Below are 17687 nucleotides of genomic sequence, written 5' to 3' on the forward strand. Positions count from 1 at the left end.
ATCTTCAAATTTTTAATTTTTTAATAAACAGTATTAAAAATAATTACAAAAAGAATTGTAACAAACCTTAAGTATTGATAAAAATAATCTCAACTTGATAGAAAAACAATTCGGCATACTTAACTAATAAACGGACATTTTTACACAAGGAACGAAATAATGATTACACCGTTTTACGGTGACTTAAATCTATTCTTCTTTAGCAGTTGATTTTCTTTTTAAATAATTTCACGTTTAAATCGTGTTTTTCATCTTTTAATTTTGATTCTTTTATATTTTCATATATTTTATTTCTTAATGAATTGAACACACAAAACAAAAGTTGTATCAATTTGTTGTAGAAATCACAACAAACAAAACAAATTTTCTGTTTTGAACACAAAAGAAAAAAACGAATTCATCCTGATGTTTTTATTTATTTATAGAATTCCTGGAAAGAAAGGTAAGTTTTTTTTTTATATTTTACTTTTTAAAAATTAAAAAATTCAATAAGTTTTAAAATAATTTTAAACATTATAAAAATTTATTTTTTATTGCAATCCAATTAAAAATATGAAAAATTATGAAAACTCATTGAGTTGAACAATTGCTATTGTACTTTTAGTAAAAAGAAAAGTCTATCACTATAATAATAATAATAATAATAATAATAATAATAAAAATATCACTATAGACTACGAATGTTGGTTTAATCTAAACTTTGCGTTCCGAGTGTGTCAAATCTTCATTGTCTACTCTAGAAGAATGCGATTTTACCCAAGTTTTCGAAAAAGTTAATTTTACCGGTGCTAGTGCACTTACTGATCATCCGTGCTATTTTTTAAAAGTCGTACTACCAAGTTTAAATAAAGGTTTATGATATGTCTTTTTTAATTCAGTTGTAAGGTTAAAGTACAGAATAGATACAAAACACCCTCTCCTTCCTATGTTAAAAATTACTTTTTAAAATAATAACGTTATTATTTCAGCACGGATCAATAAGTGCACTAGTGCCCCATATTCTTTGAAAGCACACCGAAATCTACAAAAAAATTATTTTGTTCTATACAAACTTCCAGTAAAAAAATACCGATTTTTCTTTTTACCCTTTTACCTATAAATAATTTTCACTTGTTAAATTTTCGTAATTTATTAAAATATTACTATTTTCGATATTTTAGTAAAGTACGTAATAATGTTTTTGCTTAAAACGACATATTTTTTAAAAAAATCGATCTATCGAATCTATCTTAAACAAGAAATAATAGGTAATATATATATATATACACATGTGTGTATATATATATGTGTGTGTGTGTGTATATATATATGTGTGTGTGTGTGTTTGTGTATATATATATATATATGCGTGTATATATATGTGTGTGTGTGTGTATATACATATATGTGTGCGTATATATATATATATATATATATATATATATATATATATATGAACTGGATATACATATGTGTGTGTATATATATATATCAACTGGATATACATATGTGTGTGTATATATATATATATATATCTCAACTGGATATACATATGTGTGTGTATATATATATATATACACACATTGCCTATTATTTTGCTGAAGAATTCCTTTCGATTTTTTATGTTTTCTCCAATATTTAAAATTTTAGAATGGGGATCATTTTCTTTTATAAAATTTACATAAAATAAACATTATTTCTTTGAAAAAAGTTGACTTTATTTTGGCAACTACGTTTTAACAGCTTTTAAAATATCTACAAAAATAATGAAATTATAAATATTTAAGTTTAATGTTAAAGGTGCTAGTGCACTTACTGATCCGCGCTATTTTTAAATCGTATTTCAAAATTTGATTAAAGTTATGTTTTTTTATTCAATTGTAAGGTTAAAGTACAGAATAGGTACAAAACACCCTCCGCTCTCCCATGTTAAAAATGGCTTTTTGAATAATAACATTATTTCAGTACGGATCAATAACTGCACTAGTACCATGTAAAATGTTTTTATTCAATTGTAAGGTTAGAGTATAGGATAGGTACAAAACACCCTCCCCATGTTAAGAATGGCTTTTTAAATAATAACATTATTTCAGTACGGATCAATAACTGCACTAGTACCATGTAAAATGTTTTTTATTCAATTGTAAGGTTAAAGTATAGAATAGGTACAAAACACCCTCCCCATGTTAAGAATGGCTTTTTAAATAATAACATTATTTCAGTACGGATCAATAACTGCACTAGTACCATGTAAAATGTTTTTTATTCAATTGTAAGGTTAAAGTATAGAATAGGTACAAAACACCCTCCCCATGTTAAGAATGGCTTTTTAAAATGTACACCCACTTAATAACCAGTATATGGAAATTTTTTGTTTGAAGCGAATAGAACTAATATAAGGTTATGTTTTCTTAGGTTTTTTTTATTTTTTGATGGGGATTACATATCCTATGTGTTGTTAACTATTCTGTACTTGCACGTAACAAATAATAAACAAAAGTAAAAAAGTTATCGTGGCATTTTTTTAGTGGTTTCCTACTAGTATTTTGTTTAATTATTGATTTTTAAATGATTATCTCGACATCCTAGATGGCTGTTTTATATCAGCCAACTTTTCTAATTCTAACATGAGACTACGTACGATTTTTTTATAAAGTAAATAAACGCTTCAAAATAAGTTAAAATACAAAACATGATGATCTAAGTAGGTAGAAGAGTTACTGCTATTGTCTTTTATAACAATCATTTGTTATATGTTTGATTTTTAACCACTTTTTCGTTTTTTTTGTCTAATATACCCATTTAATTTTTTTAAATTGTTAGGTGAAATTACAAATTAGTTAGGACCCCATTTTTCATGTTAAGAATAGCTTTCTAAATAATACCATTATTATTAATAAGTTGAGGTGTCCTTTTTAAAAGAATAGAATGTACGAGTAAAAAATGTTCTCAAATTTAAAATTAATATGAATTTAAATTTTAACATTTAAAAAAGCCAACAACAATATTTTTACTATATTTGTTTTTTTTTCTCATATATATATATATATATATATATATATATATATATATATATATAGTAAAAATATTGTTGTTGCCTTTTTTTCTCATTCATATATATATATATATATATATATATATATATATATATATATATATATATATATATTATTACATTTTCACCCCAAACAAGGCACATTGCCACTCAGGTGTAGGGGGCTACTATCAGGGTCGGCAACTACGGGGGCACTATGTAGGGATTTGGGCAGCAAGATATATATATATATATATATATATATATATATATATATATATATATATATTTTATTACATTTTCACCCCAAACAAGGCACATTGCCACTCAGGTGTAGGGGGCTACTACCAGGGTCAGCAACTACTATGTAGGGATTTGGGCAGCAAGATGTCGGTTCACGTTGCACTTGAAGTTCTGCATGTTGGTACAGTTAGGGAAGCATGATCCTAGAATAGAATTCCAGAGTTTAGCGGTTCTGGGGAAGAAACCCCTGGAGTAGAAGGATCTTTTGCATCTAGGGATCTCAACTGTGTGGGGGTGGGATTTAGCTGCCTGTCGGGTTTGTCGAGGGTGTCTGCGATGTGGGGGCACAAGTGTCTGCAGTTCGTCAGAGCACTCACCATTAAAATATGTGTAGAACAAGCAGAGGGATGCAACGTTTCGTCGATGGGACAGAGGCTGAAGCTTAGATGCCAGTTCAGGGCCTATCAGATTGGCGACTCTTTTTTTAACCTTGTCTAGGAGCGAGAGACTGGTAGCCGATGCACCAGCCCAAATATGACAATAATACTCCATACATGGGCAAATGGTGGCCTTATAGAGATACAGGATACTTTCAGGTGTCAGTAGTTTTCTAGCACGGTAGAGAGAGCCTACCTTTTTTGCAGCGGCCCTGGCAATGTTTTCAATATAATTGTTCCAGCTCATGTTTCCTGTGAACGTTAGGCCAAGCAGTTTGAAAGATGTACTCTCAGACAGGGAGTCACTGGCCATTGCTATTGGTGGCAGAGAAGGTTTCTTGTAGTTATTGAAGGAAACCAGTTTGGTTTTGGCAGCATTGAATGTGACCATCCATTTATGTCCCCATTCCACTACAGATTGGAGGTCATCCTCTAGTGTTTCTGCCATTTCTTTAGATATATGTTCATTTGTTTTCCTGTCATGCCTTTTATAGAGTGTAGTGTCATCAGCATATATACCCATCTCAGAGGCAGTTTTGTCAGGGAGGTCATTAATAAATATTAGGAACAATAGAGGTCCAAGAATTGACCCCTGAGGCACTCCCGCATTTATATCACACTGTAGATGTTCGACCGTCGAGGACAACCTGGATTTTTCTCTTGTCTAAGAAGGATTCACTTATGCTTAGTATTCTACCAGTGATACCGTATGATTTAATTTTCCTGAGGAGACCCTTGTGCCATACCCTGTCAAAAGCCTTAGATATATCTAGAGCTACCGCTCTGCCCTCCCCCGCTTTATCCAGTGAATGGTATATACGTTCAGAGATTACAGTGAGAATGTCAGCTGTGGAACGGGCTTGTCTAAATCCATATTGTTGGTCAGTCAGAAGTTTAGCGTCTGTAATGTGCCGGACTAGAGCAAGGTTAATTATGGTCTCAAATATTTTGGCGAAAAGTGGGAGGAGGCTAATGGGGCGATAATTTGATGGGTCAGGACTTTCGCCAGAATTCTTGATTATTGGTACCACAGAAGCGGTTTTCCAACAGCCCGGAAAGCATGATTTATTAAGGCATTTGTTGAAGAGTTTGGAGAGAACTGGAGCTACTTCGGCTGAGCACTTTTTTAATAGCACAGCTGGGATGAGATCAGGTCCGTATGCTTTGGAAGTGTCAAGATTTATTATGATAGCATGTACCTGAGCAGGGGTGATTTTTAGATCGTCTAGCGTGGCATCTGTCTGCAAAGGAAAGTCAGGCAGGGGGTGGTTGGTAGGGTCCAGTGTGGAGTTCGAGGCAAACCGGCTGGCTAGCATATTAGCTTTGTCGGTTGCTGAGCAAACAACCTCGTGATTGTTGGTTAGTGGGGGAATTGTTGATTGCCCATTATTTACTACACTGTTGTAGATTTTCCAGAAGTCACGAGTTCCTAGTTTTTGTGCTTCGATGTGTTTTTTAGTGGTTTCAGTAAATTCTCTCTTAGCTGTCGCTATTTCTTTCTTAACGTTATTTCTCGCTTCTATGTACTTCTGTTTGTTTGAATTGGACTTATGTCAGTTAAGTCTGCGGTATGCATGCTGCCTTTGAACAATGGCAGTTGCGCAAGTCGAAGTAAACCATTGGGGAGAGTGGGGCTTGCTATAAAATTTCCGCACAGGAACATGTGCTTCCATTGCTGTTTTGAACCATTCAGTGGTCTCATTTGCGCACTGTTCGGCAGGAAGAGAAAAAATATTTCCCCATGGGGCATCACTGATAAGATCTCTGATGGCTTCCCAGTCAGCCTTTTTAAAATATCTCGTTGTTTTGAGCACTGGCTCTTCAGTTTTGGGTCTAGAATTTAGGGCGATTTCTACCATTATCACTGCATGGTCAGCAGTCCCGAGTGGGCTGTTAGCATTTGTTGTACAATCCTCGGGAACTGTAGTCAGAAACAGATCTAGAAGTGATGCTTGTTGTTCTTGCTGGTCAGGGAAACGGGTTGGAAACTTAACCATTTGTGATAGGGAGTGAGATATAGCAAAACTATGTGTTGTGCTGCCCGCTGCATCTGTGTGAGTAGAGAATCCAAGCCAGTTTTTGTGGTGAACATTAAAGTCGTCAAATACATGGACTTGGGCGCTATTGTCAAGGGAGAGTGCTATGTCTATACTGTCGGAGACTTTGTTTATTATGGTGCAGTCCTGGGTCGATGGAGAGCGGTAGAGAAAATAAAAGTAGCTAATGTTGCGTTGTATGTTTAGTCTACAGCACATAAAGGCTTGATCGTCTGTTTCTAGGTTTGTTTCTCTAGTCAGGGGGAGGGTATTACGAATGTAGACTCCAAGTCCGTGCATATGTCTGTCAGAGTCCTTACGGCAGAGTGGGAGATAGCCAGGCATGTTAAAGTAGTTAGAGGGGATGGAGGAGTGTAGGTTAGTCTCACTTAGTGCTAAGATATTCGGGGTATTTGTTAGGAGAAATGCTTCAACATCAGCTAAATTAGTTCTAAGCCCACGGATGTTAGTGAATACAAGCCTCAAGGGAGAAGGCAAGTTGAATTTGTTTGTCCCTAGGCCTGGTTTAAGCTTATTTTTTAGATTTTAGTGGCATCACGTTTTTAAAGAGTGTCAGTAAGGTGAGGGGGAGCTGAACAAGAGGTTATGCAGGATATCAGACATGCAACACAAGTAGACCAATTGGCTGACCTTTCTTCAACTAGGACTGTGGCCTCGGGAAAGCCCATTGGGGATGAGTGCAGGGTCCCTTTCCATGCGCGACATGGCACTACAAACAACCCGATATTATACAACTGTTGATGGAGCAGCCGCTCTAAGCGCTACCAAAGAGTTAGGGCTCCTGTACTACCAGTCGGAAACAGCAGCCAGGAACTGTCAATCTGGTACCCTCAGCCCATCAGAAGAAGATCACCCCAATCTAATTGCACAGGCATGCGTGGTACTCAAGCACTCCCAAGTGCCCAGTTATGAGGGGTGGGATGTGTCGGGAGTGGGGGAACGGTAATGCCCTAGACAAGAAACAAGATCTACCACTAAGTGTTTTGTTGATTCACCTGTGATAGTGTCTCTGCGCCTGACTAATAGGCAAAGAAGGAGTATGGAAGCCGGCGATAGACAGGGCCTATCTACTCCTTAAGCAATTTAGATTTGCAGACCGGTAATTTGTTTGAGTCACCAGCTCTAGGAAGGTTGTCATCCAAGACTGGAGAGGCCTCCCTCCCCTTTGGTTTAGTTTCAGAGTTTTCCTTCTCCTAGACGGTGATCTGGGAAGATCTACTGGGTCCATCAGCCCTGAGAGGGTTTGCTCCGTGCCTGGGTCCTAATCCAGGTATTTCTGCGACCCCACGTGGTTAGTTGGTGTTACAGGGTTAGCTTGTAAAGGTTATTTATCAATGAATAGTTACACTCCTCAAAGAGATTTAGGGGCATGCAGTGGAAGCGGTTTTGTGGGGAGGCTTGTTTGTTAATGTTACAGGGTTAGTTTGTAGAGGTTATATACCTAATGAATAGTTACACTCTTCAAAGTTATTTATGGGCATGCAGTAGGAGTAGTTTTGAGGGGAGGCTTGTTAGAGAAGCGTTAGTGCGGATTAGGACATTTACCTTAGGTGTTTTGTTTTTATTTTATAACTTTTGTTAGTTTGGGTTCTGGATAACGTAATAGTTTGAGTAGGTATTAGGAATGGAGCTAAGAAATTTTGCCCAGTCACTGTATATTTAGGTTTACGGAGGTTAGGGTGTAGGTGAAGTACACCCAAGGTGTAACTGGAGGTACATTTTAGGTTATGGTGTATTTCGTATGTATAATTAAGTAATATATATTTGGGCGAGTTTTCAGTAGATGCAAATAGGAGTTGTCAGTGTTTCCACTATTCAGGGGGAGATAGTTTCAGTTTTCATTTAAGAATCATAGCGAGTTTTGCATGGCAGTGAGTATCGGCTTGGTTTAGTGTTGTTTGTTGCAGAGGCGTCTAGGAAGAGGCAATTGCTATGTAATGAAGATTGGTTTGCATCCGAGTGCATACTTGGCTGGTAAGTACCTAATTGGATAGGAGTGACCTCTAATGTATGTCAAGGGTAGAAATGTATAGATGTTTAGTGAAGACCGTTTGGCGGGTAGTTTCTGGAAGTTAGGAACTTGAGGTTAAGGATTCCACTATTATGGCGTGTGTAAAATGTAGGGTTTAGTCGCAGCTAGTGGGGGGCAGATTGTTAGCTTTCAAGGGTCAGGGTTATTTACTTACAGAATACAGTAAAGTTTCATTTGGATTTAGAGTTTACAGTATTGTTTTAGTTTGGGAGAAAATAGAATCTACCTTTCTTTTCCCCTATTTTGCATGCAGGTTAGACATAGGCAGACGTCTTGGAGGTAAAGAGAAACAAATTATTTCGACGTGATTCGGAATTCATATTTTTAGGCAGTCATTAAGGTTGGGTTGGGGATAAGACAACGTATCTATTCAGAAGATAGGTCCTAGAGCCGCAGCTAATATATCTGTAGATTTCAGTTACAATTATAGTAACAGTTAAAGGCCATATCCAGTGGTTTGGTAGAGATATCAGCGAGACCTCTTTATTAGTACAAGCGAGCATAGGGTAATTGTAGATATTAAGTATATTACTTAAATAAAGTTCTTCTCACTACTAAAGTAAAAATAAATCCACGTTTGTGCTAAATTCGGAACATTTATATGGCCTAATAGTATTTGTTCCCTAGCCCTAGTAAAGAGTGTGGAGACTACTTTAGCTGGAAGTTAACATGATTGAGTTTTGCTTGGGGGGGTGAATTTAAAAAGCTGACCAGAGTATGTATATATAGTAAAAATATTGTTGTTGCCTTTTTTCTCATATATATATATATATATATATATATATATTGTCATATCAAAGGGGGTGCGGTCTGGGTGACCGCAAAGGAGGTGACCCCCTCCCTTAAAAATTCACCAAAACTCAGGAAATTAACTAATTTAAATGAAATTTACAGCATTTATCAGATAAGGAACTCATTATTTTTATTTACAGTGGAAATGTATTATTTCGCTTATTATTTTGGTTAAACAAAAAATATGTTTACTAAACTTATGGTTTTCAGTAGTAAAAAAGAATGCATGAATTTATTTTTGCTTTTTTGATGAAAATAAAGTATCGTAAATATATCGATAAACATTGTATGATTTTCGAAGCGATTACACATTTGAAAGTGAATAAAACCACTAAAAACCATTCAAGATAGGTAGAAGAGTAATTTATCTTGCCTTCGATACCATTTATTTGGTATATATTTGATTGTGAGCACCTTTTCGAATCTATGTGTATAGTAATAGAAACCCCTAAAAGCATATCCAGTTTGGTAGAAAAGTAATTTATCTTGCCTTTGATAACATTTATTTGTTATATATTTGTTTTTGACGACTTTTTCGAATCTATGTGTACAATAATACAAACCAAAAAATTAAATTGGAAATAATATTTAAAATACACATGCGTACACTGCACAAGCACCTTTATTATTATCATAATAATAATAGTAATAATAGTAAAAAATTTTTTTTTTTGCTTTTTTCTGTTAATGTTAATACATTTAAAATTTTACTTTTTTCATTTACATAGCATTGTTATTATTTCATTGGCAACGTTCAGGATTATCCAATTGTTGACGTCATGTTCTAGGGAAAGCCAAGTGAATGCTGAATTACGGCTCGATCAATATTTGCATACAAAAAACATAGACTTTTATTATTTTATAAAATGCACAACCAGCGAAACTAATTGCCATAAAATTATAGCAAAACATCAATAATAACAAGTGGGACGTGTGAAAATTCCACAGGAGACTTATTAATATGTAATATATTGATGTTGGCATTCTGTAGATGTTTAGCATAACCGGAAATGTTCTGATATGACTGTTTATGGTCAGCATAAATTGAAGTGTTCTGATATTATTGTACAAAAATAGAAATTGTCTCAGTCGTGGGGGATTTCTCCTCCATTGAAAGAGAACGAGAAATGGAAGTGCCGTATCTGAATAACAGATACTACACTTTGATCTTGACAAAAAGATTGTAGCTCTTTTATTAAAACTGCAAAAGTATAGCCCGGTCGAAATTAATGCTTAAATAGGATATTTTTATGCTTGTAGATTTTTTTATATACTATTATAGAGTTAATGTTCTATCGATTTTATATATTATAAAGTTGCGATTTCAAAAATAAAAGATATACCTATAGGACTTGGGTGCATCAGCTTGAATCGAAACTGAAACTAAAACTTAGGAATGCGACTGTCATCACGACGGTTCTAGGTTCGATCCTCGGCTTGGGATACGTGTTAGTCTAGCGGCACTGATGAGTTGTGAAACAACGAAACAGGACTGTATGTCGATGACTAAAATATATTTTATAACCCCCCCCCTCTTGGGTTGAGCACTATCGTAAATAATCTTACTCGCTACTTAATTTAGCTGAAAAAATGCAAAGCTCGTGGTTTGTTTACAAACAACGTTTGAGCACTTTACAAGTGGCGGACGGATGTTTATTTAAATAGACATTCGGACTGATTAATTACGACCACCGCTTCCGTAGTCGGGGTAGAACTGCCGACTGTCATCACGACGGTTCTAGGTTCGATCCTCGGCTTGGGATAGGTATTAGTCTAGCGGCACTGATGAGTTGTAAAACAACGAATCAGGACTGTATGTTGATTACTAAAATATATTTTATATATACATATATATAAATAGCTTGAGTTCCTTCAACTATAATCGATTATGAAACCAAAACTTATGAAGAATACTTGATAAAATTATTTATAAAAAATACATTACCAGAGTGCTATCTGCTATACTCAAAACCGAAACCAAAACTTATGAAGATTTCTTGGTAAAATTATTTATTACAAGAAACGGAAGTCTGTAACAATTAAGCAACAGATACCCGGATGTAAGCGTGACACAGAAAATAACACAAATGCTATCATTTTAATATATAATAATAAGATAATAATAATAATACCAGATATCGTAATAATTAACAAGAAACAAAAATCCTGTCAAATCGTAGACTTTGCTGTTTTAGATGACCACTGGGTGAATATCAAAGAAAAGGAGAAACGGAGCGAATACACAGATCTAGCCAGAGAGCTGAAAGGGATATGGAAGATGAAAAAAATCAAAATAATGCCTATAATAGTAGGAGCACTAGAAACAATCCTGAAAAACTTTGAAATAAAATGGGAGAAATTGGAATCAGAGGAATGACTTGAAAAATACAATGAACAACAATCATGAAAACAGCTGAAATATTAAGGAAACCTTTGAATATGGAGACTAACACAGACGAACCAAAAGCGTAGACCAGACAAACTGCTACAGAGACAAAATATGAAGCACTACATGGAACCAAGAACGATAGCTGTAAGTTCTCTAATTCAACACCCATCCCCCCATTACGACATCATTGTTCCCCGTCAAAAAAGAGTGAAACCAAATAGGCAAGTAATCAAGTAGGAAATAAAGACCAAGAATGAGTACCGACCAGACCTCCACTGTATAAATGCGAAGAGAACTGGGATCTGGGGGCGGCTTATTGTCACTAAATTCCAGTAAAGATCAATGGCCACTGCCAACGATAAATCAATGGCAAGCAACTATTGTGATAATGCAAATTTATTTTCAAACTAGCGGGGGTACCCGGCGTTGCCCGAGTGTTTGTTTCCGGGACGGGGGGGAGTTTTAAAAAATGTTATGGTAGGTAAGTAGGAAGGATCAAACCCGGAGTCATGAGTAAAAGTAGGAAAATAAAGTGTGAAAAAAAAAAACATCTGCAACATTAACAGTCCGGCCACCAAGAAAAGTCCATTCCAGTTGTTTAGGAAAAAAAAAAAAAAAACGACTACGGTAGGTCGGCACGAACATGAAAATATAATGTTAATTGTCCAGCACGCTAACCACTACGCCACAGAGCACTGCAGCTTAGTTTAGTGATTTTAAATAACTTCACATGAAAGAACTACGAAGCCAAACCGGTGTTCTCTTCTCAACTGTTCCTTGTGAACGATCCCCAAACGGTGTTAAGTGGTGGCAGGGGGAGGAGGAATTTATTAGAGAGAAAATATTTTACCACTTCCATTGATCTTAACCGATTTTGGCCGTGATTTCTCAGCAGAAAAAGTATAGAAATCTAAGATTATCGAGGAATTTGAGAAATAATAAGCCTATAATACACCTCAGATATTGTTCTGCCGTTTGTGCATATTATATTTGCATGAAATATCTTGATTTTTAATCCTATTAAGGTCAAAATCCGACGGGGAAAAATGAGTTCATTTTATTTATATAGAGAAGAGAAGAAGAGATAAGCGTACCGTGGCAGGAAAGAACCAGACAAACAATATAAGTGTAATTTTAAGTGATTGATTGTTCAATGGTTTTTTTTAAAATACCAAATCAGATTTATTTTTTAAGACAGAACATTTCATTATTGTTTGAATTAGTCGAACTAACATCCAAAGTCCGAATAATCTATACATAAAAAAAAAAAAAAATTAAACTGAATAAATGGTGGACTACAAAAATACACGGACCACTCTGAGAGGCATAACTCTCAGTTACTTTATAAAGTTTGGAAGAGGTCATATCTTGTGCATGGGGGAGTCGTTGCAACAATAAAAAGTTTATACTCTCCAAAGGACTTGCTCATATAAAAGAAAAAAGTATGTGTGGCGTAAATAACATTACATAATTTCTGACCATAATGATATATGACTGTAACGCGTATACGACAGATATCAAAGGTAATTTAAATAGAACTAATAAATACAAAAATGAAGAACCCAAGAAAACCATATAAGCCTTAAAACGCTACTATTACTGTAGATGGCAGAATCTTGTTGGCACACCAGTTCTCGTTTGATAGACGAAGTTAAGTGATGTCGGACTTAGTTAGTACCAGATAGGTGATCGTTTGGGAATACCAGGCGCTGTATGTAGAAGGACATTGAAACCTTCCTGCAAGAACTTCATTAACCTAATGTTATTATCTCCTCCATACAGATATATAAAATCGACTGGAGCTCGCTTGTGAATGTAATGTTTCCACACAAATCTTCCCTTTGAGGAAGCCGTTTCAATCCACCTAGGATGAATGCTGCTTTGGATTTGAATCGGGATCTGATATACGTCTTATGCTTCCCATTTCCAGAACTCCCAATCATTAAAAACCTATCATAGAATAATTTAGATAAGCATTCAACATTGTTGAAGTGATAATATAATTTTTATCTATTTAAACGTCGATTTTGTCTAAAAATCCAAATGAAAAATAAGAAAAAATATGCTAATGATTTTGGACCCTGTCAATACAGGAAAGTGTTTTCCCCGGGCTTAGAACTAATGCTTCTCTGTTTTTTGTTTGTATCTAGTTTTATCTAGTAATATATTGCTGATATATTTTTTTGCTCTTGCTTTTATTTAGGTTCAGCAGTCTGGGTTGAGTTTTGTGTTTGAAGTTTGGCTTGTGATCTTTGATGGTAATAAATGTTTGTTTACTTGATCATCAATATTCAGCCTTCATGCTGTTTCTTTAGCTTCGTACAACCCCCCCCTTTACCCCCTGATATCCTTCAGAAGAATTTTTTAATCAAATTGTTTTTGCTTATGTTGACATATCAAGTTTTGACTTGACCTGATGATCTCGTCAGAGACAATATTTTTGAAACTCTATCAGATTGGATGATAACCAAATTTATTACCGAGTAATAACTTTCAATCTAACCTATAAATGTTCTGTGAATATGAATATTTATGCTTGATTTTTAATACTTTTAGAAGGCTCAATATTTTTGTAGAGTGTATATTTATAATAGTACTAGCATTTCGGCCCGGCGTTGCCCGGGTGTTTGGAGGTGTATACTGAGCAAAAAGAAAAAGAAAAGAAAAAAATGATCCCATTGTTTAAATTAAGGTTATATATAAAGTTTATTATTAATGTGTTATTCCTAATATTCATTAATGACTTCCCTGACAAAATTGTCTGTGAGATGGATATATATGCTGATGAATATCAGGAATAATAAAGGTCCCAGGATAGACCCTTGAGATGAAAATGTAATAATTATATTTTATACTTGTTTTACATGAAAAAGTATTGATTATATTTTATGCTTGTTTCACATGAAAATGTACTAATTATATTTATACTTGTTTTGTATGAAAAAGTAATAAATTATATTTTATACTTGTTTTACATGAAAAAGTACTAATTATATTTTATACTTGTTTTACATGAAAAAGTAATAATTATATTTATACTTGTTTTACATGAAAATGTACTAATTATATTTTATACTTGTTTTACATGAAAAAGTAATAATTATATTTATACTTGTTTTGTATGAAAAAGTAATAAATTATATTTTATACTTGTTTTACATGAAAATGTAATAATTATATTTTATACTTGTTTTACATGAAAAAGTACTAATTATATTTTATACTTGTTTTACATGAAAAAGTACTAATTATATTTTATACTTGTTTTACATGAAATTGTAATAATTATATTTTATACTTGTTTCACATGGAAAAGTATTAATTATATTCTATACTTGTTTTACATGAAAATGTACTGATTATATTTTATACTTGTTTTACATGAAAAAATACTAATTATATTTTGTTTTTCAACAGTAACGAATTTGTTGACTTTTTAATAAGAATACGTTGGAAAGTGAAATATTATCACATGATTTTTTTTATATTTTCAGAGTTTGCAGCAATCGACAGAAATCAAATATATTGATTAGAATGGATCCTCATTTTCCGTTGATGATATAAGAAACTCATACCATATTTGGAAATATCCACATATAAAATTCGTTAAAATATCAGAAAGCAAAGAAATCATAGACTTGTGAAACACGTGACATCAAATTTGATGCAAAGAAGTTCAAAACATTGTTCTTCTTACGTGTATGCATTCTTTTACATATAACATTACCATCAATGTATAAGATGTTGCGATTTTGCCTCTGCTCTATCGTTATTTTCATGGAAAGTGTTTGACTGAGCTTCAATCTATGGTCCCCCTCGCCAAACTTTCATAAGAAACACTCGTCTAGCTGAAAGCACTATCAATAAACTAAAAATGCATGGAAAATAATTATGCAAAAAATCATATGTCTATCAAAAAGAAAACTTGAAGTCTAAAGCAAAACCAGAAAAATATTTCTGCAAAAATCACAACGGCACGGTAAAATAGAAACAAAGGGAAAAGAAAAAATCCTTTTATAAATATAGGTAGTTTTTATTAGTGAGAAGTCATTTTTATTGTGGAACATTCGAAGACTAATAATTTGATTACATTGTGTTTGTTTCTCATTGAAAGAAAGTTTGTTTGACTACATGCAAAGTAATATGTAAAACAAACTATATTCTTGTAAAGTATGTTGTTCCCGTTTTACAAATAAGTCACTTTTATTGCAACATATGCAAACACACATGGGAGACAAACCACATTCTTGTGAAATATGTGGTTCTTCTTTTTCACAGAAGTCACATTTGTTGCAACATAGGTTTACACATACAGGAGATAAGCGACATTCTTGTGAAGTATGTGGTGATTCTTTTACACAGAAGTCATCTTTGTTGCGACATATGTTTACACATACGGGAGAGAAACCACATTCTTGTGAAGTATGTGGTTCTTCTTTTGCACAGAAATCATCTTTGTTGCGACATATGTTAGCACATACGGGAGAGAAATCACATTCTTGTGAAGTATGTGGTTCTTCTTTTACGAACAAGTACACTTTATTAAATCATACACAAACACATACAGGAGAAAAACCACATTCTTGTGAAGTATGTGGTTCTTCTTTTACACAGAAGGCGCATTTGTTGGGACATATGTTAACACATACAGGAGAGAGACCACATTCTTGTGAAGTGTGTGGTTCTTCTTTCACACGGAAATCACATTTGGTGCGACATATGGTAACACATACAGGAGACAAACCACATTCGTGTGAAGTATGTGGTTCTTCTTTTGCACGGAAATCACATTTGTTGCAACATATGTTGACACATACAGGAGACAAACCACATTCTTGTGAAGTGTGTGGTTCTGCTTTTACACAGAAGTCTAATCTACTGCAACATATGCGAACACATACTGGAGACAAACCACATTCTTGTGAAGTATGTGGTTCTTCTTTTGCACTGAAGTCACTTTTGTCGAGGCATATGCGAATGCATACAGGAGAAAAACCATATTCGTGTGAAGTATGTGGTTCTTCTTATACACAGAAGTCTACTCTATTGCAACATATGCGAACACATACAGGAGAGAAACCATATTCTTGTAAAATGTGTCGTTCTTCTTTTACAGTAAAGTCAAATTTGTTGCAACACATGTTAACACATACAGGTGAAAAACCACATTCTTGTAAAGTATGTGGTTCTTCTTTTGCACTGAAGTCACACTTGTTGAATCATATACGAACGCATACAGGAGAAAAACCACATTCATGTGAAGTATGTGGTTCTTCTTTTACACAGAAGTCGCATTTGTTGGGACATATGTTAACACACACAGGAGATAAACCACATTCTTGTGAAGTATGTGGTTCTTCTTTTACATGGAAGCAAACTTTGTTGCGACATATGCGAACACATAGTAAATAGAAAGCTTATTCTGGGGTAGAAAGTGTTTCATTTTTTTTCGCGGAGGCAAATATGTTGCAACATATGCAAACACTTAGCGAAGACAAATCACATTCATATCGCATTATAGACAAATCACATTAATCATATACATATGCAAGATAAATGTGTATGAAGTGCAGCAGCCAAATTAGACTCATAATAGAATTTGTATTTTCTTGGATACAATACTTTCAATATTAACTTTCATAATCCAGAGATATAAATATTTAATTACTGTAACGTATCATTTACTGGTTAAACGATGATGTTCAATAAAGTATAATATATTATGTTTTTGCAACCAATTTACTTGTGATTTAATATATTTGCATTACAAACTAATCAATGAATATAAAGTCATCAAGTAATTAATCAGTATGTGTCTACCATTTTTAAAACGAGCAATACTTTTTCTTTGATGTTCTTGGGTAATTATTTGTCTTTATCAGGTTTCCAGTTTTTTTTGTACTCGATGAATGTCCCTGAGTGAGGTCCAGAATATATCTCTAGTTTTGAAGTTGCGTATAAATGTATCGAGTAAATTATTTAAATATTGTGTTGGAGTAACTCATTTGTAAAATACGTGGACGCGGCAGTAATATGTGACCATGGCTTTCCATTTTACAATCTAAATATGAATATAAAATAAATATTGCAATTTCCCTTCGTGCCCTTCTACTGTTGTGTTACAAGCCATGTATCTTTTTGTACTCGATGAATGCCCCAGAGAGAGGTTCAGAATATATCTCTAGTTGTTGAAGTTGCATATAAATATATAAACCAAATTATTGTAACATTAAGTTGGAGTCAGGAATTTGTTAAATAAATGGACGTGGAAGTAATATGTGCCAATGGCTGTCCGTTTTACAAGCAATCCCATTATGAAGATAAAATAAATATTGCAAGTTCCCTGCGTCCCCTTCTTGTGTTCCAAGCCATATCTCTTCATCAATAAACTGCTATTTCGATTTTTAAGATATGCTCAGTTACTAAATACGGCATATTATGAATGAGATATACTATAATAACAAACTGAATAAAAAGATAATGAATTACATGTTAAGATAATTTGAAGATAAAATAAAAATTATGAATGAGATATACTACAATAACAAAATGAATAAAAAGATAATGAATTACATGTTAAGATAATTTGAAGATAAAATAAAAATTTTGAATGAGATATTACAATAACAAAATGAATAAAAAGATAATGAATTACATGTTAAGATAATTTGAAGATAAAATAAAAATTATGAATGAGATATATTACAATAACAAAATGAATAAA

General features: G+C 33.7%; 1 protein-coding gene across 2 annotated transcripts; it reads left to right on the forward strand.

Annotated features, from left to right (window-relative positions):
• Positions 1-164: 164 nt before the first annotated feature.
• Positions 165-16700, forward strand: LOC145270833 (uncharacterized). 2 transcript variants are annotated; one of them, XM_080126405.1, is made up of 3 exons: positions 165-442; positions 13167-13221; positions 14458-16700. In XM_080126405.1, the coding sequence occupies exon 3, from the start codon at positions 15179-15181 to the stop codon at positions 16373-16375; it is 1197 nt and encodes a 398-aa protein (XP_079982531.1). In that variant the 5' UTR covers positions 165-442; positions 13167-13221; positions 14458-15178; the 3' UTR covers positions 16376-16700. The 2 variants fall into 2 exon arrangements, with proteins under 2 accessions (XP_079982531.1, XP_079982530.1); XM_080126404.1 differs by lacking the exon at positions 13167-13221.
• Positions 16701-17687: the final 987 nt, after the last annotated feature.

Source organism: Euprymna scolopes, chromosome 46, assembly GCF_053919585.1.
Source record: "Euprymna scolopes isolate OS-2025 chromosome 46, ASM5391958v1, whole genome shotgun sequence".
Taxonomy (NCBI): Eukaryota; Metazoa; Mollusca; class Cephalopoda; order Sepiida; family Sepiolidae; genus Euprymna; species Euprymna scolopes.

Coding starts and splice junctions, on each gene's coding strand:
- LOC145270833 (XM_080126405.1), top strand. CDS start 15,179: ATGCAAACACACATGGGAGACAAACCACATTCTTGTGAAATATGTGGT.